Source organism: Mixophyes fleayi, chromosome 10 (assembly GCF_038048845.1).
Source record: "Mixophyes fleayi isolate aMixFle1 chromosome 10, aMixFle1.hap1, whole genome shotgun sequence".
NCBI classification, from domain to species: Eukaryota; Metazoa; Chordata; class Amphibia; order Anura; family Limnodynastidae; genus Mixophyes; species Mixophyes fleayi.
The window spans coordinates 55102446-55128816 of record NC_134411.1 but is presented as its reverse complement, the minus strand read 5'-3'; the positions used below and the strand labels follow the sequence as shown (position 1 = coordinate 55128816).

The window sequence follows — 26371 nt, the reverse complement described above, 5'->3', positions numbered from 1 at the left end:
TACAAAAGGGAATTGGATACCCAGCCTGACTCCAGAATTTGCTAAATCGATTAGCTGTAAGATCTACAGAGACCTGCCAATTGTATTCATTAGCTGACAATTGATCAATAAATGCATTTTGTCCCATAAATAAAATCAAATCTAAATTAAGGTCTTAAATGCAAGTATTTTGTGTCAGATGTTACATATCTTTGGGTATGGATGGTAAGCTTAATTGTAAAATCGAACGTTAAAAATATTATACTAATAATCTGAGATATATAATAATGGATTAAATTGATTTTAATAATGGATCAAATTAATTTTAATGACCATAAAAAGGCTAAATGTCATATGTTCTTATACGGAAGACAGAGCTCAGAAGTGACATACTTTTTACTTGCATTAAGGACCACCTCCGTGTAACAGCTGTCAGTATTAAATCAGTGATTATGTCATGATAAGAATATAGACTACAATAATTATATATATTATATCATAGGGCAAACAAAATAATTTATATAAAAGTTTCAGAAACTTAAAATATTGAGGCGATATGTGAATCTATTGTTTGCAATGCATATCAGATAACTCTGTAAATTTAAATATCTTACATTATGAATGTTTCAAGGTAGTTTTCATATTTATTTAACTTTTATGTTTGTGACCATAATGTACTACAATGTATACTAACTGCACATGTTTACTATTACTAAATTACTATTAATTTATGTTTTCTAAACTTCTGCAGATCAAAACTTAAGTTCCCTTGTTACCATTGCAACCAAAACATTTTTCCGTTATGACAAGCTGCGAATCTTAATTAAGAGCATCCGTAAGTTTTATCCAGATATTAAGATAATTATCGCTGATGATAATGAGAACCCTCAGAAGATCCTGGAGGCAAATGTGGAGCAGTACTTCATGCCCTTTGCTAAGGTACGTATTATAAAGTACTTATGATTTACAAAATGCTATTTATATCCTTACTTTATTTTATTACCTTTGATTGAAAACCTACTGTTTATGAATGTGGTTTGTTTTCCCAATATCTGTGTACATGTGCAGTAACATACTGGTTTGGTTTAATAAAACATACTATTCTCAGCAAAGCACGCCTTTGACATATACTTGTTTTATTACATGGAAAATATCATGTATGGGCAACATGGTGGCACAGTGGTTACAGTGGTCACCACTGCTCATAGTGCTGGGGGTCATGGGTTTGATTCCAACCTGAGGCCTATGTGTGTGGAGTTTGTATGTTCTCGATGTGTTTGCCTGAGTTTCGTCTCACATTCCAAAGATACATTAGTAGGTGTGTTGACCTCTGATGAAATCAACCCTTATGTCTATTTGTCTATGCCGTAGTGAAAATAATCTGGAAGCTCAACTGGGTCAGGCTCTGACATGACTGATTAAATATTTTCTCCAAAATACTGGGTAATACATAGGCAATTAAAATTGAATTACTCCTACTTTGCATATTGAAAATATGAAAAACAATTGACATTTGCATAATATAAATTTAATGACAATACAGTACATGAAAAGAGGGGTTAACTGTAAGCATTGTACAAACAAAATGTGATTTCATTGTAGGAGAAGCAGACAGCAGAACACAGTAAGTCTGAGTAGGTAGGGTGCTCAAAAATTATTATATAGGTTTCTTATGTGTCAATTTTGGCTAGAGTTTTGTTTGTATTTAGAGAAGTGTATTGATTCTTTTTTTCCTGTTTAGTAATTTTAGCGGAAAATTAGCAGTATGTTCCTGTCCCTTTCTAGTGACATTATGTAATCTCATATCCCTTTACTTTAATGTTCTTTGGCTATTTTATGAATTGTTAGGGATTATTATTATTATTAGTTTTTATTTATAGGGCGCCACAAGGTGTCCATAGCGCCGTACAGGGACAAACAATATCACAGTACGAGGTGAGACAGCACGTTACAATTAACAATAAGCACAAAACTCAGGAAGCAGTAACAGTAACTCAGGGGGGAGGGGGAGAGGGGAGATCCGCATACGCCAGAGCGGATGACAGGAAGAGCCCCAGAGGGTTGAAGAGAAAAGAGAGGGGGTTCGGAGGGCAGAAGGTCCTCGAGAAGGAGGGCTAAGTAGCTGGAGAGCAGAGTTAGAAGTGATGGAAACAGGAGGAGACATGGCCCTGTTCAAGGGAGCGTACAATCTAAGTGGATCAGTAGTGTGCAAGGGATTCTTGCACACTACTGCAGATTTATTCAGAGCACATGCATATTGCATACAATGAATGATTTTAGGTTGTGGGGCATTAACCTGATTAGTGATGTACCATGAATGAATACACTCATCCACATGTATCTTCTGGTTCCAATGCTAGACCCACCATCTTTATAAAATGTTAATGCTTTTAAAAGCAACAGCAGGTTGCATTTACTCACCAATCAAATGTGTTTGAAATTCATAATCCATTAAATATATATTTTGAGGAAAGCAGTATGCTAAGGGTACAATTTTAGAAATCATAATGCAACTGCTATGAACATTATCCTGTGCAAGGCTCACGCACCAATGTACCTATAATCATTAAAGTACTCGGCTGGTGCTGTTGCAAGTTCAAACTTTATTAGTAACCATCGATAATATCATAACATTTCATATGTTGAGATATTATCATTGAATTATTCTATATAGAGATGTAATATTTAAGCTACGCTCGGTGGAGGACATTTGTGTAAGTTAAATGGCAGATTTTGAGTATAGTTATTTGTTGGGTAATGTCATAACTTAGATGGTAAAATGTGCATAGTGAGTAAATAGATTATCCATGTCTTGGTCAACTTTCTATTGTGTAGTCAGCAGCCTGGCTATTGTTACCATAGAAGGTTCTGATGGCAATTAAATGTCAAATTCTCTGCTTCAGTGTAATGAATAGCAAACTATATTGAAAGCCAAGAGGGTATTGTGTTGCGCTGTGTATAGAAGGGACATTATATTGCACGACTGCGCAATATAATAGATGATCCAGCCCTATCTATAACCCATAAGGCTCAGTAAATGGGATGGCTTCAGAAATAATGAGGTAAGATTTGGCCCCTCCCACCTTAAAACTATAAGGTGAATAAGGAGGTTTCCTTGTTTTGGGGCCTTTATTTTTTTTTAGTAATGTTCTATTTAACTGGTTGGAAGGATTATCTTACGGATATAATGTATACTTGCTAGGAGTATAGTAAAAATTGAAAGTCCTTTGTGGTGGGTAGTACACAGGGGCAGACCTAGACTTTATTTTTAGAGGGGCTATTTAGCATAGCCATGCCCCCCCTTCAGTCAGATTGGCTGATCCTGGTTGGTCCCACTCCCTGGTAGAGATTGGCCCCATCCCTTTGATCAGCATTTTGGCAATTTAAAAGGTATGTTCGCTGCTAGGCGGGGCAATTGCCCCGATTGCCCCCCCTGGATCTGCCAGTGGAAGTGCAATAAAGAAATATATAATCTATTTATATGTGCAACTTCATGCCATGGTACACAGCTCTGTGCTCAGCCTAAATGTTAATAAGTTTGCCCAATGATATTGAGCCAAATGGATTGCTCTCTGTCAGAGTTTTTCACCTCACCACTGCACAGGTTCATTTGCCCCTGTTTGCCATGTTCTGCACTTAGTCTACATATAAGGAAACAATTCAAAATATAATCTTTAACCTCCAAAGCCAACCACAAATCTGCCTCATCCTATGGTTGTGACCTCATCTCAGAGTACTCTCCAAACCTTTCACTATTCTCATCCCAAAATCTACTATACCACCTCTTGTTATCTCCTCCCATTCATTTCTACAGAGCTTTTCCAGAGCAGCTTTTGTCTATTATTCTCTCAGCATCTCCTCTTTAAGGCAGACACTGAAATCATCTTTTAGAAAAGTTTTTTTGAGTTCTCTTAGTATATCATCCTCTTCATAAACTTGAATTTACACCAGTTGGAATATGATTATCATTGTGATTCACTTATTCCCTTTATTTTGTAAGTCATCATCAGCAGGGTCCTCTCAACCAGTGATGTAAGCATGGCCCTGACCAATGTGTGCCTATCCACTCCAAAGGCCCCCACTCTGCATTTCTGAGCATGCACAGGGGTACACACCTGCACTATCCCCGAGTATGTTTTAAAGGGCTGACCAGGGCCTCCATTGTGATAAGAAGATACTCCTTGCCCCCCTCAAACATTGCTAAGGGGCTTGGTGATTAGCTCTTTACAATTTTGTATTCATTTTAGGATGCAATATCTGTATAATCCTTAAAAAATCCAGCCTCATGTGCATATACAAAACAAGTTCTCAGAAATCTTAACATCCAAAGTTTGCTCTGAAAAAGCCAATTGAATGTAACAATACAGAGGATTCTAAAACAATTCAAATGTTCTTTCCCAAATGTGTTGTGATGTAATGGGGGAAATAATATTTCCTACAAAGGAGAGCTACATCATAGACCAATAGCTTTGCTTGGGAAATAACAATAATAATAATAATATAATGTAATTTGATTATGAATGGTTTTTGATATTCACTTTTTTTCCTCGGATAATCACATGAACAGAAGTCTTTTCAAACAGTCTTATCTCTGAATATTTGAGTTTATTGCCATTTATTCTTGGCCTAACATGCAGTATGACAGTGCCTACTTTGATTTCTACACTTGAATGAAGAATGAATTAATTAATTTATTGATGTGAATGAATTATTGAAATGAATGAATGAGAAATAGTAGAAATTGTGTTATCTTTACAAAGCAATATAGTTTGACCGAAGCATACTTCAGACATGTTTTATTCAAACTAAAAAGTTCTTCTAAACAGGTTTTTTCTTAGTAATGTTTTATGTAACATTGTCTTTTTTTCATATTGTTAAAGGGCTGGTTTGCTGGGAGAAATTTAGCAGTTTCTCAAGTACCCACCAAGTATTTCCTGTGGGTTGATGATGATTTTGAATTTACTGAAAGTACTAAAATTGAAAAGTTTGTTCAGATACTTGAAGAGACAGATCTGGATGTAGTAAGTAATTATTCATTTATTTTCTGTATGTAAGCAAGAGCTTAGGGATGCAATATGTCTATACCTATGAAATTAGCAACTATAGTTCAAACTATGATACACTTCAGGTGAGCACTCTCTAGAGAACTCGATGCTGCTCCTATAAACCAGATTCCAAAATAGAGAAGAAAGGAGCACAAATATAAATAAATGCACTGGTAGGCAATATATAGAGAGACATGGGAAAACGGAATATTGAACAGTATAATGTATAATGTTTATAGTCTTTTGCCGAGATTTTTTGGAGTCCACTTGTTTCAATCAGATGGGTCTCACTCTCAACCTAACTAGCTGTGCTTACCCTATCCTTCGGTACCGCATTGGATCAGGGTAGCGCTGGTACAAATCTTCTTACCGGAGTCTGTTGATACACACGCTTCCTCTGTGTGTTTGCGACTTCTCTCAATAGTAGTTTCCTGTTACAACAGTGTCCTCATTGGGTCAAAAAGATTAATCAGTTTCAACGTGTTTTATCCGCTCTGGGACTTTGTCAAGAATACTGCTGCAGTGAAAGAGAAGCTATTTATTCATTCTTCCCTAATTACTTTATTGAAGGTAATAGAGATAAAAAAAAATAAAAAACACTATATGCACTGATATAACTTAATGCAGACAGATATAAACATTTATTGAGAACAAATATCCCAATATATCCCAATTGTAAAGCGCTACGGAATATGTTGGCGCTATATAAATAAATGATGATGATGATGATGATGAAATATCAAATCTATATTAAAAATGTAAATTAGGAAGGAAAATATAAAAAAATCTGTATTCACTGTATAAAAATCTGTATTAACTATATAAAAATCAAAGAATCAAAAACAAAACAAAAATTCAGAGGAAATGATGGAGATGAAAATCCAGATTTAGTCCATAGGGGCACATGTTTTCTTATTAAAAATCCATCTGGAAGGTCCAACCAGATCGTTCCTAGTGACAGCAGCGCAGGGCTCTACTGCCACCCAGTGGAATTCTACTAATACCAATCTTATTATACTGATTATCCTGCTGGGTTTTTTAGCACTGAAGATACAACTCTGCTGTAACCCTCAATACAGCTCCATTTCAATTTAGCGATTGGATATAGCTCTCCTGTATATAGGAACAAAAACTGCCTGGGCACACAAGATTGTGTGCAGCCCAATCAACCGGTTTACAACGACTTTGATTGTCCTCAAGTATTACACCAGCCATCCTCAGACTTCGGTCTATTGCTGTACATTGTGGCCCCGGAAGTGTTCCCCCGTGGCCTGCTGTGATTGCTGCTGGACAGGATTAGTAGGTTAGTGAGTGGGTCCTGTGTCACCTGTTAAACTTCAGGGATCGCCCACCAGTCGCAGCTCTCACACCCTGTGCGATACCAAGAGTTTGCACATATGTTTTAGCTTCACGCTTGCCTCACTGCGGATGGCCGGGGTCCTCAACTGTTATGCTGCTGTGATGTAGCGGCTATCTTGTCCCCGAGTGGCCTTTTCTGATCAAAGTTTTTGCTCTGAAGTTTGCTGTATTTGACCTACCTTTCCAGAATCCTTCTTTATCTCTGATCCTACCATAGTTAGTTATGCCGAAAAACAAAAAACTTCACTCTAAGTGTATCCTCAATATTACCCAAATAAGACCTCCTCAGTCTCTGGAACAGAACAAGCAGCTTCTCCTTGCTCTCGAGGACTTAGACTCTGACGAAGATGTGTCTGCTCCAGTTACCAAAAAAGACTTTGTCACTCACCGGACCGTGAGTGCCTCTTCACTGGTGCGTGGCTCTCCAGTATTCCTGCCAGCACCTATCCTGAACCGTGGCCGCCCACCATCCTGATGGTCTGCGCATGCGCAGTTCCTAAGAACTCTTCTGACCTTTGCTTTTAGTTAATTGGTTGATCAGGCAACGCTCCCTATTTAAAGCACCTGTGTTCATTACCTCGTTGCCTGATCTTGGAGTCTCATTCCCTGTGAGTCTCTGAAGGTGTTCCTGTGTACTTCTCCGTGTCTTCAGTTCCCTGCTGATTCCTGCTCTAATCATCTGCGGCTTCCAGTCCGCTATTACCTCCAGTGTTCTACTCGTGTTCGCTATCTCCAGTGATTCCTGCATTGCTCATCGTTGTTCTACCCGTGTCAAGTTCTCTGCCTGTGTGCTGACCCGGGCCCTGATTACCGCTACCACTCACCTGTGGTTTCTTTACTCGTGCTGGCGTGCAGCCGCTCAGCTGTTCCTGTATCCTCTCGTGGACAGCCTGCTCAACTGAACCACGGTATGCTTACTTTCTATTGACTGTATTCGTTTACTGCATATCCGCTTGGACTGTTCTCCACTTACCCACGGAATCCTCTATCTCCCTGAGACTGTGTTATTACTCCGCATATCTGCTGGGAAGTTTACCTCTTTGTTCAGTCGTGAGATACATATGCTAATTGACCTTCTGCTATTAGCCTGGATTCCAGTAGTGAATTCGTCTCTGTCAAGCAGCGCCTGCCACACCAACATAGACTTGTGCATATTGTTTGGGATCAAGTTCCTTGTGCTCTCAGTGTCTACATTCTATGTTTCCACTCATCAACACTTGTACACCTCCTCACCTATTAAGCAGTGGTACAACTTGCTATACGCAGACCACTGACTTCCCAGCTACCAACCTGCACCTGGACAAGTCTTCTCACCATAAGCAGTGGTACAACTTGCTATACGCAGACCACCGACTTCCCCGCTACCTACCTGCACCTGGACAAGTCCTCTCACCATAAGCAGTGGTACAACTTGCTATACGCAGACCACTGACTTCCCCGCTACCTACCTGCACCTGGACAAGTCTTCTCACCATAAGCAGTGGTACAACTTGCTATAAGCAGACCACTGACTTCCCCGCTACCTACCTGTACCTGGACAAGTCCTCTCACCATAAGCAGTGGTACAACTTGCTGTACGCAGACCACTGACTTCCCTGTTACCTTCCTGCACTTCTTCACGTCCATCAAGATCCTCGTGTTCATATCTACCTAATCATTAACCAGATTGCTGCTAGTCATTGACTTTTCTATTTGCATCCTTTCACCATCTGCTGAGTCATATGTTCCGCTAGTCACCCTGCTACCAGAGGACCACTGTGTAACCCACACTACTCTGGTGAGATCATCATCTGGTGATATCCTGGGCAACGACTCCTAGTGCCCGTGACAGTCTTTCTCTCATTGATCAAGGAAATTAAAGAACTTCGGTCTTCAGTCTACGCTGTTGTTCAGCACGCTCTTCATAGTTTTAGAAGAAGATTGTTCGCTGGGTTCTCGCACGGACCATATTGAAAGGAAAATGGATTATGTCATCTCATGTCAGGAAGCTACGACTGACGACCTTTCTCAATTTCGCTGGGAGCTCAATAATATCCATGAGCGTCAAGTAGATATGGACAATAGAGCCCGGAGAAACAACCTCCAAATTAAAGGCGTCCCAGAGTCCTTTGAATCTGTACACCTGGACCCCTATCTCTGGAAACTTTTCTCCCGGCTTGCTCCAGACGTTCCGGAAGATCAACTCTTTCTGGATAGAACCCACAGGGCCCTTAAACCTCGTCCATCTGATCAATCTACACCTAGAGACGTTATCCTCCGTCTTCATTTTTTCACGATCAAAGAAGCTGTCTTACAAGCAGCTAGAAAGCTTCCTTCTTTATCTTATGAAGGATATATCATTCAAATTTTTTAGGACCTCTCTCCCACCACCTTATCTCGGAGACGAGAACTCCAGCCTGTCAATTCAATCCTTAGGGAGAACAACATCAGATATCGCTGGGGGTTTTCCTTTCGTCTCTATCTTTGGCACCAGAACCAACAGCTGTCAGCTAAAAGTTTAGGCGAAGCACATGACCTCCTACGAAAGATTGGTCTGAACCAACAAGCCTCTCCGGAAGCTTCTCAGGCCCTTGCTAATGTTGCCGATCCCTTTACACCGAGAGCGCAACGGCTTCCTCGTAGAGATTGGTCAGCTATCCCTCGCCATTCTAAACTGCAAACTGCGGACCCCTGACCAGCATGTCCCCGTTCCTGCACCTTCTTCAAAGTGTGGCCGCACTTCCCTCTATGGGACTCAATGTGGCCCTCGAAACTGCCTGACATAGTCCTACAATTGGATATAGAATTCAAGGCTGTCACATCTTCAGATGTCTTAGCCCTTCATCTTCTACTGTACTGAGATTATAATGTTGGCGCTGGATACTGTAATGCCTTCTATTGTCTGTTGCCTTGTTGCCGCCTGCTTCCAGAGAAGGCAGGTTGTTGTTCTTTATTTCTTCTTCTAGGTATGACGAGGCTCTTACGATGCACAGACTACAGTTCCTGCCTTTGCCACTGATGAGTAACTGTGATGTTCTGTTTTAATTGTCTCTAGGTTGTATTTATGGTTGTTTTGTTGTTTATTTGATTCTCTCTCTACAGCTCTTATATCGGGCTACACCCAGTGGCTTCTCATGTGCCCACTACGATATGCCTCTTGTTATTAAGTTAACTCTTACTCCATATAATATGTTTATTGCTGGTGATTATTTCCTTGGTCTTCTCTTCCCCTGTACTTCCCCTTTTCCTCCTCTACCTTAGGTTTCAGTAATTTCCTCATACCTTCTCCTTTCCCCTCCCTCTTTATGGGTCATACACACTAAATTGGTCTCTCGGGATCCCCTCTTGGGTCCCCTTGCCCTCCGTTTTTTCGTTGTTCCTAGTCTACAACCCCCTCAGGGCTCTATGCTGGTCCCCCTGATGGCTTGTCCATCATGTCCTATCCTTTACCAACATTTGCGACAAGTGGACTTTGGTCTACTATGTCGGTCCCCTTGTACCCTTAACCTTTGGTTCTCTCCTCCTTCTCCTCACTGGTCGTCACCTACCATGTCATTCCCTGTACATTCTTCTTATTTCTCTTCCCTGACTTCACCTCTTCTGGTTTCTAGAACTCCCCTCATAGACTTACCTATGACCCTTAACCTTATCTCCTATAATGTCAAGGGCCTCAACTCCCCTCAGAAACGTGCTAAACTCCATTTGTCTCAAGTCTCTTAAAGGAGACTTGATATTCCTACAAAAAACACATTTTTTGAACCATCTCCACCCCGAGCTTCGTTCCAGAAAATTCCCCCTAACATATTATGCATGCGACCACAGGCAGAAAAAGCGGGGTGTAGCAATTTTGTTTGCGCGCCATTTAATTTTCGAACTTCATGACTGTCATAAAGATAAAGATGGTATATTCCTGATCCTCATAGGCACTCTAAATAATCTCCCCTCTAGTGAACCTCTATGCACCCAACAGAGGCCTGCATAAATTCTTAAAAAAATTGGGTTCTTTGCTAGAGCGTGTTCGTCAGGCTGAAATTATTGTCGCTGGTGATTTCACTGCTGTCTTAGCTCCGACTATAGATCGTTCCTCAGTCTCCTCCTCTTCTCCCCTGAGGAGAGATGTCCCCAACACTGCTGCATTACAAGCTTTTCTGAAACTCCATAACTTGTATGATTCAAGGAGAGTATTAGACCCCTTGGCCAGGGACTATACCTTCTTCTCTTCTCCCCATAATACCTATTTATATGATCCCGCTCAGCCATGACCTCACTCTTAAACTTAGCTTTTCCCAGATTTTTCCTGTTCCCTGGTCGGACCATGCCCCTGTTTCGGCTGTACTTACCTCCTTTGCTCACCGCCCTCCTAAAGCAACCTGGAGAATTAACGAATCACTCCTACATGATAAAGAAACTATTACTCACATTCATTCTCTTCTCTCTGAATATTTTGTGATGAACGACACCCCTGATATTTCTCCCTTGACTCTTTGGGATGCTCATAAGGCGGTAATACGGGGTCATCTTATTGCTCTGGCATCTCGGACTAACCGATTTTGTCTGGCTAAAACTATTCAACTGACGGACTCGCTGAGAGCTCTAGAGCAGTGCCACAAATTGAATCCTGATCCCTTAGTTCTCCAGAAAATTGCTTCTGTTCAGGGTGAACTACATCTCTTATTATCCCACCAGTTTGCTAATAAACTGAAGTGGCTCAATCAGCGTTTTTATGAAAAGGGCGTCAAGGCCGATAGATTGCTGGCCACCAAACTTAGAGCTAAGATAGCAGCCAGGAGATTCCGGGCCATCAGGCAGACCAATAATATCTGGGATAGGGTCATTGACCTCTGCGTTGTCCTTTTGTGTAGATACACTTCTACAACCAAAAGTTAATAAATTTAAATCATACATCCGGGATTTTATGCATTTAATGGAAATGTTTCAAAACATAGAGTGGAAGGAAAATTATGCCTTCCTAACTCTTGACGTGGAGTCCTTGTATAGTAACATCCCGCATAATAAAGGCATCGAGGTGATGAAATATATGTTAACAGAAGATCCCAACCTGACAAAAGAACATAGATGTTTTATTGTTGAGTCAATACGATTTATCCTTTCCAACAACTTTTTCCTGTTTGACCAGAAGAATTATCTACAAGTCATGGAGACGGCCATGGGGACCAGGTTCGCGCTGAGTTACGCCAACCTGTACATGGGAGCCTTCGAGGAGGCCCGTGTGTGGGGGGGGGGCGAATTCGGCGCGGACCTGGTCCTATATGGGCGCTACATCGATGACCTGTTTGTCTTCTGGGGAGGAGGTGAGATTCGAGCACAAGCCTTCGTGGCGGCATTGAATGATAATGATTTCAATTTGAAATTTGTCAGCCGGTACAACTCGATGGTTATAGATTTTTTAGATTTGCAGTTATTAGTTAAAGGGAGAATTGAAACCTCTGCTTTCAAAAAAAGGGTAGATGTTGCCAATTATTTACACTTTAAGAGTGCCCATTATCATAAATGGAAGAGCAATATACCAAAAGGCCAGTTTATGTGCCTCAAAAGGAATTGCACTTCCAATGAAGTATTCGACACACAGGCTAAAGATATGTTGGTGGATTTCAAAGATAGAGGATACCCAGAAAATCTACTTATTCAATGTTTGGAGGAGGTTAAGAAAATGGAAAGGGTTAATATGTTAAAAAAGAAAAATGTCTCAGAATCATCAGAGACAGTTAATACCCCCTGTAGCCTTTATTTCTAAATGTAACCAGAAATCGGAGCAAATAAAAAATATTATTAGAAAGAATTATCCTATCTTATGACAAGATACCACACTAAGAAAAATATTACCTGAGAATCCAAAAGTAATATTTGAAAGAAACATCCACCTTAAGAATATTCTAGCACCTAGTCTCCTTAAACAAGATCCTACAGAATCCTCAGGTCAGAAGAATTCGAACAACTGGCTACCGAATAGTTTAGAAGGTTGCTACAAATGTGGCAGCCACAGATGTATTACGTGTACACATCTGGAGAACAGATTAAAAGAAGTTTATTACTTAGACAAAAAATTCTAAATAAAAGGGTTCATTAATTGTAATTCAAACAAAAGAAAAACTCTTTTGAGTAAACTGTATCTTGACTGACTACAGTAGGCGGAATACAGCTGTCGGGCAAAATAGTCTTCAAATTCTCACTTTCTTATAGACAATGCGGGGTTGGTCTGTGATGATTTTATTGCAATCTTCATCCATCTTCAACACATGCCATTGCTTTTAAATCATGGATTTGAAGATCCCTATGTTGCTGCTAAATTGGGTAATACATTTGACATCCTCAGTTTCAGAATGGACTTTCTCTTTTTATTCCAATAAGGTATTCCTTTCTATTATTCTTACTTCCTCCAAGGCCCTTGATCGTTTATATGCATCATAATTCTGTTTCCGGAATTTTGCCTTAATTGTTTCACTCTGTGTGTCAAACACTTCCATATCTGATCAATTGCATTTAATACGTCTAAATTGACTACCCGGAATGTTGTAAATCCACCTCCCTAAATGGTTACTTGAGGGAGGCACAAATTGATCACATTCCACCTCTTTATTATAAGTCTTGGTCTTAATCTCATGGTTCTCTAGATAGATAGTCAAATCCAAGAAAAATACTTGTTGTTGACTTGCTTCCACCATGAATTCCGTATTTAGTTTATTTCCTACTGATATACTACTCCAAAGTGGGTACATCTCCCTCCCAATTGAAGAAGAGGTCATCAATATTTATTTTCCAGATTATGAGATGATATTGATATGGATTATTAGCCCAATGCAGACATCCTCCCATTTGGCTACAAATAGATTTGCACAAAATGTGTGCCCATAGCAGTGCCCGTTGCTTGATTATAGAAGGATCCATCATACCAAAAATAATTGTGTTCCAATATAAATTCTATGCCGCTCATAAAGAAATTAACTTGAGCTGTATCTAATGTTGATTGCGAACACAAATAATGGTATGTATGCTCGCAACCCTCTGCACGTCTAATACATGTGTAAAGCGATTTAACATCGCATGTAACAAGATTGTAGGAACTGCTCCATTTGATGTTATCCAAAATACGCAAAATTGATGTATCTTTTAGGTAGCTTTGTTGGCCTTTGACCAAATCCTGTAGATAATGGTCTATATAACCTGAGAGATTGGCGGTACTGCTGTGTATGCCGGAAACTATTAGGTGACCCGGTGGATTGTTCCTATCTTTATGTACTTTAGGGAGACAATAAAATACAGGTATTCTCGGATTTTCAGTAAAAATGTATGAATACTCCTTATTTGTCAGAATTCCCAGATGTAGTCCTTCATCCAGTAGTTGTTTCAATTCTGTTTGGTATTGAAGGGTAGGATCTCCACTTACTTTCTGTCAGGTGCCGTCTCCGCGCTCTCCACAGGCGCTGCAGACGGACACCTTCTCTCCGCAATCCTCGTCCTGTTGCCTAGCAGCAGAACTCTATATCTACTCACCTGTCTGCAGCCAGCATCTCTTAACCGCCTAAATCTCCCTAACCCTATCAGGAGGCACCTTAGAGTACTTAAAACAGCCTCTGACACATTTCTAGTGCCAGAGTATTGGTTCTAACCAGCTCCAGCATTTAGTTTATATTCCTGTTCCTGACCTCCTGTGTATTTGACTCCTTGGCTTGTTTGACCTCTCTTCCGGATATCCCTTGTTCTTCGCTGCCCGCACTGATATTGACCTTTGGACCGTTCCTGACTACTCTTGCCTACTCTCCGTGATACCTTGCTTCCTTGGTTTCGACTCGGCCTGTCTGACTACCCTCTAATCGCTGCACTGGTGACTTCCTGGGAGAACTGCGACCTGCACATCGCACGCAGCAAAGCCTAAACCTCCTTGCGGGGGTCCCTGGTGAACACTGGTGGTGTGTTAGACTCCGCGCCTCTCAGGTTAGTAGCGCTAATATCAGTCAGTGATATTCCTTGTGTAAAAGTGTGACAGAATACTCTGGCCATGAGCGGACCGGACGAACCTTCGGCCTGCGACTTATTAATTCACCTGGGTCAAAGAGTGGAACGACAAGAATCCAACCAGGCCCAATTATTGCAATGCATTCAGGGAGTCATCTCCCATCTGGACTCCTTGCAAGCATCACCATCTACCACTTCCTTGGCCGCCACTCCCTCTGCTGCATCAGATCCTACCATCCCCGCTAGGGGTACTACCGTCAGAGGCCTCCGTCTTCATCCTCCCGAGAAAAATGATGGCGGTCCGTTGAAATGCCGTGGCTTCCTCAACCAGTGTTCGATTCAATTCGAGTTGGCTCCGGAGAATTTTTCGTCAGAAAGAGCAAAAGTGGCCTATTTAATTTCACTTCTCTTGGGGCAAGCATTGGCCTGGGCTTTCCCCTCTCTGGGAATGAGAGGACCCCATACTACAAAATTCTGTGGTCTTCATTGAAAGATTCCGTGAGGTATTTGATGAACCCAGAAGATCTCTTCAGCCGCCTCTGGTCTCCTAGGATTACGCCAAGGCTCTCTTACAGCAGGACAATATGCGGTACAATTTCGGACCCTTGCACCGGAACGACGAAGCTCTCATCGCTACCTTCTGGCAAGGCCTTAATGAGCGCATCAAGGATGATTTAGCTTCTCGTGATCTTCCTTACAATCTGGATGACCTCATATCCCTGTGTGTTAAGGTAGACATCCGCCAAAGGGAGGGAGCTCTCGAACGGGACTGCACTCGCCGGCTGTTTCCTCGTTTGGCCCCTAACTTTATTCCTCCTACTCTGCCTGCAGAGGAGCCTATGCAGATCGGCCGTTCTCGTCTGTCCCCAGAGGAACGTGAGAGACGTATGAAAAACCGCCTCTGCTTGTATTGCGGTGAACCAGGACATCCTCTCACAGTTTGTCCCAAGAGGCCGGGAAACGCCACCTCCTAGCTGATAGTAGGGAGGTCAACCTAGGACCCCAGTCCCTTTCTCCCTACCTTCGGAAGGAGTCGGAGTTCTTGATGCCAGTCACCTTGGTTTTCCCTAATGGCCCATTTACTATCTGGGCCTTTGTGGACTCTGGGTCTGCAGGGAACTTCATCTCTTCCAAACAAATGACCGAACTCTGTCTGGATACTATAACCTTGTCCCAACATTTGATGCTCACTGCGGTGGACGGAAATAGAGTCTCCAATGGCTCAATCTCTCTCTCTACTTCTCCTCTCCGGATGGAGATAGGAGCACTTCACTCAGAGACAATAAGTTTCCTTGTGCTACCCCAATCCATTAACCCTATCATCTTGGGTCTACCCTGGCTGAAGCTCCATTCTCCACAATTTGACTGGCAGCGAGCTCAAGTTATCCGCTGGGGTTCATCCTGCAATAAAAGATGTCTGAGATCCGTTTTCCCATCTAAACCCAAGCTGGCCTGTCTCTGTACCTCTTCCTTGGTGGGCCTTCCTGAAGTCTACTCTGAGTTCGCTGATGTATTCTCTAAAACCGCTTCCGAGATCCTTACTTCCCATCGGCCTTGGGATTGCCCCATCGACCTCATCCCTGGAAAGAACATTCCTAGAGGCAGGGTATACCAACTGTGCTTGCCCAAGACACAGGCTATTTCGGAGTATGTGGCTGAGAACCTCAAGAAGGAATTCATTAGGAAATCATCTTCTCCAGCAGGTGCAGGCTTCTTTTTTGTAAAGAAGAAGGACAGCTCTCTCAGACTGTGCATTGATTACAGGAGACTAAATACCATCACAATTAAAAATCGCTACCCCCTTCCTTTAATCTCTGAGTTTTTTGACCGTATTCGAGGGGCACGGATCTTTACTAAGTTGGACCTCAGGGGAGCCTATAACCTAATCAGAATTCGCAGAGGAGACAAGTGGAAAACCGCATTTAATACCAGAGACGGTCACTATGAATACCTGGTGATGCCGTTTGGGCTCAGTAACGCCCCAGCTGTCTTTCAGGACTTTGTGAACGAAATATTTAGGGATTTACTCTACCAATCAGTGGTTGTTTATGTGGATGATATCCTAATCTTTTCACAAGACCTGTCTACTCATCTCATGCATGTCAAAGAGGTGTTTTCCCGTTTACGTGCTAATCTCCTGTTCTGCAAATGTCTATTCAATTGCTCTCAAGTACCCTTCCTAGGATATATTGTATTAGGATCCGGTCTTCGGATGGATCCAAGCAAATTGGAGGCTATTCATAACTGGCCTCAACCTTCTCTGCTCAAGGATACCCAGCGCTTTATTGGCTTCACAAATTATTATCGCCAATTCATTAACTGGTTTTCTACGTTAATTTCCCCTATTACTCTTCTCACTCGGAGAGGCGGCCAATCCAAGTGTTAGCCCCCAGAGGCTGTACGAGCATTTCTAGCAATCAAGGAGGCCTTCTTGTCTGCACCCATCTTATCTCAACCCGATCAAAATAAGTCTTTTTTCTTAGAGGTGGACGCATCCTCCGTTGGGATTGGAGCAGTACTGTCCCAAAAGAATTCTGAAGGCTTTCCTGTTCCTTGTGGTTTTTTTCTCCAAAAGATTTTCGGCCAGTGAAGCCAACTACGGGATTGGGGATAAGGAAATTCTCGCCATCAAGACTGCCCTGGAGGAATGGCATTATCTGTTGGAAGGGGCACGCTTTCCCATCACAGTGTAAACTGATCATAAAAATCTCACCTACTTACAGTCTGCACAATGTCTGAACCCTCGACAGGCCCGTTGGTCGCTATTTTTTAACCGATTCCAGCTGATACTAACTTTCTGGCCCGGTACCAAGAATCTGCGTGCTGACTCATTATCCCGATCTTTTGATTTCTCTGATGTCTCGTCATCCATGGTTGTCAAACCTATCCTCAACCCCTCTATAATTCTAGCCTTGACCAACTCCTCTTTCAAGACCCCTCCTCCTGGTCGTTCCTTTGTGCAAGAACATCTGCGCATTAAACTCTTGAGATGGGCCCACAGCGCCAAATTCGCTGCTCATGCTGGAGTTAAGAAGACAGTTGCTCTCCTATCCCGCTTATACTGTGGCCCTTGTTATCCTTGGACGTCCAGAAATACATCCGCTCTTGCGAGGTCTGAGCCCAACACAAGACGCCTAGGAGATCCCCTGCTGGCCTTCTCCACCCACTGCCCATTCCAGATCTACCATGGCTCAGTATTAGCATGGACTTCATTACGGATCTTCCTGCCAGCCATGGCTTTAGCACCATCTGGGTAGTGGTGGACCGCTTTTCTAAACTAGCCCACTTCGTTCCCCTAAAGGGACTTCCCTCTGCTTCCCAGTTGGCCCACCTGTTCATTCGAGAGATCTTCCGCCTTCATGGCTGCCCGAGGGACATCATTTTTGATAGAGGAGTCCAATTTGTCTCCCGATTCTGGAGGTCCTTTTGCAAACAGCTGGGTATTAGTCTAAAATTCTCCTCTGGGTACCACCCGCAAACAAATGGGCAAACAGAACGGACCAATCAAGACCTGGAAGCATTTCTAAGGTGTTACTGTTCGAACCAACAATCTTCCTGTAGTGAACTTTTACCTTGGGCAGAGTTTACTCATAATAACCACCAACACGAGTCTACAGGTAACTCTCCCTTTTTTACCATCTACGGGAGACATCCTATTCTCCCCACCTTCTCCGATCTATCTGATTCCTCCGTACCTGTCGCACAAGACTTGGGCCGCAGTTTCTCCCAAATCTGGTCTCAAGTTCATTCCAGGTTACTACTGTCTACAAATCGGTACAAACATTTTTCTGATCGTCACAGAAGAAACCTTCCAAGACTTTGAGTAGGAGATAAAGTGTGGTTAGCTACCCGTAACCTTAGACTCAAGTTTCCCACTATGAAACTGGCTCCACACTATATAGGGCCTTTTCCCATCTCTTCTGTGATTAACCCAGTCACTTACAGACTTCATCTACCAGCTTCCCTTCGGATTCATAATACATTACATATTTCTCTGCTGAAACCAGTCATTCTCAACGAATTTTCCAGTAAATCCTCTCCACCTCCTCCTGTCAAGACCATTCGTGGTGAAGAATTTCTGGTAGAACGCATTCTGGAATCTCGTATCTCTAGAGGAAAACATCAATTTCTCATCCATTGGAAGAGCTATGGCCCAGAGGATAGATCTTGGGTCTATGAACAGGATATTCATGCTCCACGTCTGTTGGCAAGATTTCTGCGGGATTCCTGCACCACCCGTAAGAAAGAAGGGGAGGATACTGTCAGGTGCCGTCTCCGTGCTCTCCACAGGTGCCGCAGATGGACACCTTCTCTCCGCAATCCTCGTCCTGTTGCCTAGCAGCAGAACTCTATATCTACTCACCTGTCTGCAGCCAGCATGTCTTAACCACCTAAATCTCCCTAACCCTATCAGGAGGCACCTTAGAGTACTTAAAGCAGCCTCTGACACATGTCTAGTGCCAGAGTATTGGTTCTAAACAGCTCCAGCATTTAGTTTATATTCCTGTTCCTGACCTCCTGTGTATTTGACTCCTTGGCTTGTTTGACCTCTCTTCCGGATATCCCTTGTTCTTCGCTGCCCGCACTGATATTGACCTTTGGACCATTCCCGACTACTCTTGCCTACTCTCCGTGGTACCTCGCTTCCTTGGTTTCGACTCGGCCTGTCTGACTACCCTCTAATCGCTGCACTGGTGACTTCCTGGGAGAACTGCGACCTGCACATCGCACACAGCAAAGCCCAAACCTCCTTGCGGGGGTCCCTGGTGAACACCGGTGGTGTGTTAGACTCCGCGCCTCTCAGGTTAGTAGCGCTAATACCAGTCAGTGATATTCCTTGTGTAAAAGTGTGAGTTTCTTATATGTGCATTCATCAGATAGGAGTCTCAGGCATTCCATAGAATACTTGTGAACATCCATAATGACTATGCCTCCTCCCTTATCAGCCGGTTTTATAATTATGTTGATATTGGCTTTAAGTTGTTGCATGACTACCTTCTCTCCTTGAGATAATTTGCGTCTGAACTTAATCTTATCGGGTAACTCCTCCACATCTTATTCTACTAATTTCTGAAAAATATCTATGTGAGAACCTTTCACAGAGGTTGGGTGGAATTTGCTATTGGGTTTGAAGTCCGTGTGTTGATACTGAGAGACTTCTTTAACGTATGTACACTTAGAGGGTTGTTTCATAAAATAAACAGTATAATGTATAATGTTTATAGTCTTTTGCCGAGATTTTTTGGAGTCCACTTGTTTCAATCAGATCAGATAAGTCTCACCCTCAACCTAACTAGTTGTGCTTACCCTATCCTTCGGTACCGCATTTGATCGACTTCTCTCAATAGTAGTTTCCTGTTACAACACTGTCCTCGTTGGCTCAAAAAGATGCAGTCAGTTTCAACATGTTTCATCTGCTCTGGTACTTTGTCAAGATCACTGCTGTAGTGAAAGAGAAGTTATTTATTCATTCTTCCCTAATTTACATTTTTAATATAGCTTTGATATTTGTTCACAATAAATGTTTATATCTGTCTGCATCAAGCTATATCAGTGCATATAGTGCTTTTTAAATTTTTATTTTTATTATTACCTTTAATAAAGTAATTAGGGAAGAATTAATAAATAGCTTCTCTTTCACTGCAGCAGTATTCTTGACATAGTTTCACACCCACTTGCTGCTATTGGGAAATCTTTAAGGGCCAGTATAATACTACAGTGGACCATCCCTTACAGTGAATTTAAAATGTATTTGGCCCACAACACATTTTCTCATATTGCTGCTAAAGATTCTGAATTTGAAATAAATTTAAGTAGGATTTTTAGCAGTGGTATTGAGTACAATGTCAAATCAAAATTAATATTTCAAAACCTTTGTAATGATTTTTCTAAAAATAAAAACCAGAATACACAAAATTCATATATAAATGAAGCTAAACAGGTGTGGAAGAAGTATGAAAGAAAAGCCACACTGCCTAGATCAGCCTTTCCTGCACATAAGCCTTGGTTGCCAAACAAAATGGGCACTTATCAGAGAAGTTACTGCAACTGTGACATTTAACAAGCTAAAGAAGCCAGTGACTTTATTGGAAAATAATGTTGATGGATCAATCTTCAAGGCATTTCAACAACAGGGCCTTTAGTGAACAGTTGCAGAGAATATGCTATGACTGCAGTGTCTTCTATATGGCATTTTGTAGGCAAGGACATGTTTTCTTTTTTTTTCAGAAACATTGTAAAAAATCCTATAGCTTTTGCGAGACCATAATTGAATATTTTGCTTGAATGTTAAGAGCTCTATATGACTCATATCAAGAACTGTATACCAGTCAGGTAACCTTTTCTGCACCATGAGCTATTTTTCATGGTTTGTGACAGTATGTATTTCTTTTTTCATCTTATTAAATTGAAAGATACATGTGCACTTACTTCCACTTGTGATAGTTAAAATTGGCTTGTACTCCATTGACCATAATTTGTTCTCTTGTGATGAATGCTAATAAACAGACCAGGTAGTGCAAATGTAATGCAAAGGCTGACCACGGGGTAAATGTATCATAGTCCGGTTTCTTCATCCCGCGCGAGATCGGCGAGTTGACAGCTGGCTTGTAAAGTTTGCCTTTACAAGCCAGCGCCGCTTTAAATTTTAGCTGATCTCAAGCGGGATGAAAAAAACGGACTATGATAAATTTACCCCCACATGTGCAACCTGTTAAAAATACTAATAAAAGCGCCTATTTCGACACCAGTGGATATGAGATCTTAGGGACCTTTGCATTGTACACTGTTATGGTAATTATCTTAAAGAGGGTTTACTGGTTTTTCTATAACTTTGAGTATATTGAACTGCTCACAGTCAGAGGGACTAGTTAGAAGGAAAAACTGTGATATTGTATAATATGTCTAAAAAAAAACAGCAAATTATACGTGTAAATTTATTTATTTACATTATTGCTCTAAAAAGTAGTTTTAGGTGGAGGACCTATTTTAATTGTTTTTAACCATTCATTTTAAAGAGCGTGTGCTAAAAGAGAGAATTTAACTTTTATTATTCTTTCAGATAGGTGGCAGCTTGGCTGGTGATGACTTCAAATTTAAGCTCTTATACCAGGAAGGTGATGGTGATGGTGGTTGTCTACATAGACGTTCTGGATTCTACCATAAACTGGAGGGATATCCAAATTGTGTGATAAGCAGTGTAGTGGCCAACCTATTCCTAGCACACACACAGAAAGTGCTATCTGTTGGGTTTGATCCCAAGCTTGACAGGATCGCCCACTCGGGTAATTTATTTTTTCAACAAAAGATATAGCACATTATTACAAGGACTAATTTGTATTTTTATTTATTGCATACTACATTTAGTATGTTTCAGGCTTTGAAAAGGTAACCAATTGTGGACACACTGAACCTGTTGACATTTCTGATTGTCTACATTTTGGTGTCAACAGTCTGGCTTTCGACAGGTTCAGCTTCGACAGATCATACCCAATCCAGTATAGGAGACTTTGGATTCTCCCAAGCATGTTCTACATTGATGCTTTAATTTGTGCAGTTGCTATTGTTGCAGGTCCTGTAACATCACCACTGGTGGTTTAACTACTAAATGTAGGAGTGGTTATCATCAACACTTTGTTTACATTAAGCATTTATTTATTGTTTATGCTGAATCTAAGCAAAACATTATAATGAATTATTACTGTCTCCCACACTAGATAAGTAAACAGTAAGTTGTTTTCCTATGAATTTTAGTCAAAGCAGAAATGCAATGTGGCTGTATGTATATCAAGGATGGTAAATTTATAGTAACACACATTCTGTACAAACACTTAACCATCAATAGCTACCCTGTTCACATATTAAAAAATAACTGGTGGAGAGACAGATTAAAATAATCAAAATGTCAAATGAGTGGACATATCACTGCCTCCTACCTAACTGGCAATCACTCTGAAATACTATATGATGATTATTATTACTATTATCTTTTATTAATAAGGTGCCACAAAAGGTCTGCAGCATCATACTTGACATATACAGAACACAATGATCCATAACAAATTACATGATACATGAAAAAAAAAATACAAAGACCAGACTTACTGAGTAAAGAAATAATATACAGACAACATGGTACTGCAGATCAAATTTATTTACGGGACAGTGAAAGAGACTGATGGTAATGACCAGCATAAAGTAGACCTAAGCTGAAGAAACTAAGGCTAGGGAAGCAGGTCAAGATGTATAGAGGGTGTTGGAATAGTAGAAGGAAAACACAATGAAAGAGGTCCCTTCTCGTGAGTGCTTATATTCTAAAGGAAAGGGGAAGACACAAATAAGGTGGTATTGATAGGGAGAGTGGGGTTGACTGCTGATACAAGGGAGGTAGGAGGAAGGCTGATAGGCTTGAATGAAGAAATGCATCTTAAGGGCACACTTGAAGTCTTTGAGAGCAGAAGCTAACGTGATAGTACATGAGAGACTGTTCCACAGCTGGAGAGAATCTCAGGCACAGTTCTGGTGGCAGGAGTGGGAAGAAGTAATCAGTGCAGTAGAGAGGTGGCAAGTCATTGGCAGAGCAGAAGAGGCGGCAAGGAGTTTAAATTTAATTGTTAGCCATGGGGGTTGGAGGGGTAATGTAGCACTTCTTGGCAGAGAGATACTGCAAAGGTTGATTGGTGGGAAAGAAAAATAAGGCAGACAGCAGCAATAAGGATAGACTTAAGAGGGGCAAGGTGGAAGTCAAGTAGGCCAGAGACAAGGAGGTTACTCTTATTCACAAAAATCTCTTGCCTTGATTACTGTAAGTAAATTATAGTTTTGGCGGCTTCCGTGGTGAGAAAGGGCCGTATGTTGGATATATTCCAGAGGAGGAGTAGCAGGATTTTGAGAAGGACAGAGTGTGAGGTTTGAAGGAGAGAGAGGAATTGAGGATGACCCCTAGGCATTGGACTTGGGGGATAGAAAGGAGGGAAGATGATAAGCTCAATATTTCCAAGACTGAACTAAAGAAAGTGCTGGGACATCAAAGATAAGATGGCCAAGAGGCAGCAGGAGACATGAGACTTAATTAAAGGGGAGAGATCAGGGGTTGAAAGATAGACTTGGATATCATCAGCATAGAGTTGGTTCTGGAGACCAAAGGACCTGATGAGATCACCAAGAGAGGAGGTGTATGGGGGAGAAGCGAAGGGGCCAAGAACAGAACCTTAGGGAACTCCAAGAGATAAGGGGAGAGGGGAGATATGGAGGCAGGAGTAGAGATTAAAAATGGCGCAGTTGTTGAGGTAAGAGAAAAACCAGGAGAGGATAGCGTTATGGAGGCTTATATATTTGAGACCTTGCAAAAGGAGGGAAAGGTCAATGGTATCGTAGGCAACAGAGAGGTCAAGAAGGATAATAAGGGAGAATTGTCATTTAGATTTAGCGAATAGAAGGTCATTAGTGAGCCTAGTGAGTGCAGTGTTGGTGGAGTGGAAGAATGAAAACTGGATTGGAGTGGGTTGAGGACTGAGTGAGAAGAGAGAAAAGAGGTGACACTGTTGTAGACAACCCATTCAAAATGTTTGGAGGCAAATAGAAGACGGGAGTGCTGTAATTAGAGAGAGAGGCAGGATCAATGGATTTTTTTGGAGAATGGACGAGATGAGAGCATGTTTAATGATGGAGGGGAAGGTTCCAGAGGAGAGGGATATGTTAAAGAGGTGGGCAAGGTGGGAGCAGACCTTGAGAGAGGGAACTGAGGAGGTGGTAAGGGAGGATTTCATATGCAGATACCAGAGTAAAGGAAGCGAAGGCGGGTGAGTTAGGAAGTTGGGTTGACACTGGGGAGCAGTGGATGGAGAGAGCATCCACAGAGGAAAGTGGGAAGGGGGACAAAGTGTGTGTAGACCCCAGAGAGAGTGGGGCAAGAAGGGACTGATGGAAGAATATGTCATGATGCATTGGCTAAATTTTGTAAGTAAAGTGGGTAGCAAAATCGATAGAAGATGAGTGAAGTGAGAGTTGGGAAAGAAGGCAATTGGCAATTTCCAATTTTTTTTAACAACTTGTCTTTAATCATCTGACCCACTTTCTCTCCTCTCACTCTCTCATTAACTCTCTTCAGTCATGGTTCCACCTTCTTCACACAAAAATCTTCTCCCAAGTAACCAGTGACTTACTTTTAGCTAAATAAGTGGGCCACTTTTCCCTTCTTATACTCCTTGACCTTTCCACCATTTTCAATACTGTCGACTCTTGTTGCCTCCTCCTACACACTATTGCTATTATATTCTCTTTCCTCACTCTGAAATTAACTAAAACCCTGGTCCAGCCGCTCCTCATTTCCAGCCTTGACTGCTATAACCTTCACTTCACTGGTCTTTCTCTCACCTGCCTCCCCCTCTACAAACCATCCTGTACTCTCTGGCTAGACTACTCATCTTCCCCTGCTGTTCCACTACTAGTGCCCAACTCTGTAAATCCCTTCACTACCTCCTTATTGTTTCCAGAATTCAGTCCAAGCTGCAGAAACTCATCTTCAAAGCTCACGCTAATGTTTCCCCTCCATACATCTGATCTTGTCATGAAACACACCATAGCTCAATCACACCACCTTTAGCCTACGTTTTTCTACCCACTCCATCTGTCACGTCCTACCAGACACGCCCCACCATACAATCCTTCAAACGCTCCATCAAAACTCAATCTTTCATGTTTGCCCACCCGAACCCAATATCCACTCCTTCTACTACCACATACACTCATGTCCTATTTTTACCGACTGTCTCTCATTAGCACCTCTTTCTAGAATATAAGCTCTCATGGGCACGGTCCTAACTATCCTATGTCTCACGTTTGTTCGCCTCATACAAACCAGATGTCACATTTAAGCTGAATCTTCTGCTGTTTGTTCACACACATGCCTGGAATTCTTTCCGGTATTCATGGTAGTTGTAATTGTTAGCTCATGTGATTATATTTATAATCATGTATGTCATATCTGTAAGATGACTTCCAGTGTTATAGAATCTGTGATGCCTTATAAATAGTTAATGATGATTTCCCCCATGGTCTTAAACAGTTATGTACTTCTAGATAAGCAAACTTGACTCATTGTTTATTTATGAGAAGCTGTAAAATATCAAATAGACTATATGCAGAAATAAATTTCTGCTAATGTTATATTTGTATGTATGTTTGGTGACCTTGCACGTGAAGCAATTTGTAACCCATGACATGATGCTACTAGATTTTAGGTATTTTCAGTGCTTTAGAATTAGTGCAAATTTGTTCATATGTAAATTTTTTTATTCCTCCACAGAGTTTTTCTTTGATGGATTTGGCAGGCTTAAAGTTGGCTCCTGTAATGACTTTATCGTTGGTCACCAGCAGAAATCTACACCAAAGACAGAAAATGAAAAAATTTACAAACAATTTAGATTTCATAATGAAGTGAAATTTAAGTTGGGTCTGCTCTACTTCAAGAACAACCTTAAGTGTTATACCCAGAATTAAATTATGTATTTAATGCTACCTCCTATTTTTTTTATTTTCTGGTTTCCTGAGTTCCTGGTTACTTGAATGAATTATTAGTCTCTTATATTCTGTTCACCAGCTAGGCATTTTACTTGGAGCTAAATAAAATGTTTTGCAGCAAAATCAGATTTTCACAATTTCGCTTACAATCTGAGACCATATACAAATGTTTAACTTTAATGTTTATTTAACTCGAGATTTTACTAAAATTTGGATATTTGGCAATGCCATTAAATAGGCACAGTAATATAGGAGGGAAATACCTACTGTAATAAAATAGAGTACCAACATCTGAAAACATTATTATTACGTGTAATGTTTGTAACTTAATGAAAATAAAATATTGATTACAAGAAAAGTGTAATGCAATAATGAGAAAGAAGTGCTGACATATATGGGCAGTGGATATTCAGAAAAGGATAAAGATACAAAATGAGAGTGACAAATGGACTAATTCCTTGAGAAGATTTCTGTTAGGATAAGATACAGTTAAACAAGAACCTTGGAATCGGATA

At 41.3% G+C, this 26371-nt stretch overlaps 1 protein-coding gene across 1 annotated transcript in view; it reads left to right on the top strand.

Annotated features, from left to right (window-relative positions):
• Positions 1-25979, top strand: part of B4GALNT2 (beta-1,4-N-acetyl-galactosaminyltransferase 2 (SID blood group)) — a 210543-nt gene extending 184564 nt beyond the window's left edge. Inside the window, exons 8-11 of the mRNA XM_075188797.1 lie at positions 731-918; positions 4860-5000; positions 21397-21619; positions 25642-25979. Coding sequence (XP_075044898.1) covers positions 731-918; positions 4860-5000; positions 21397-21619; positions 25642-25835 — 746 coding nt within the window. The 3' untranslated portion in view covers positions 25836-25979. The remainder of the gene's footprint in view (positions 1-730; positions 919-4859; positions 5001-21396; positions 21620-25641) is intronic.
• Positions 25980-26371: the final 392 nt, after the last annotated feature.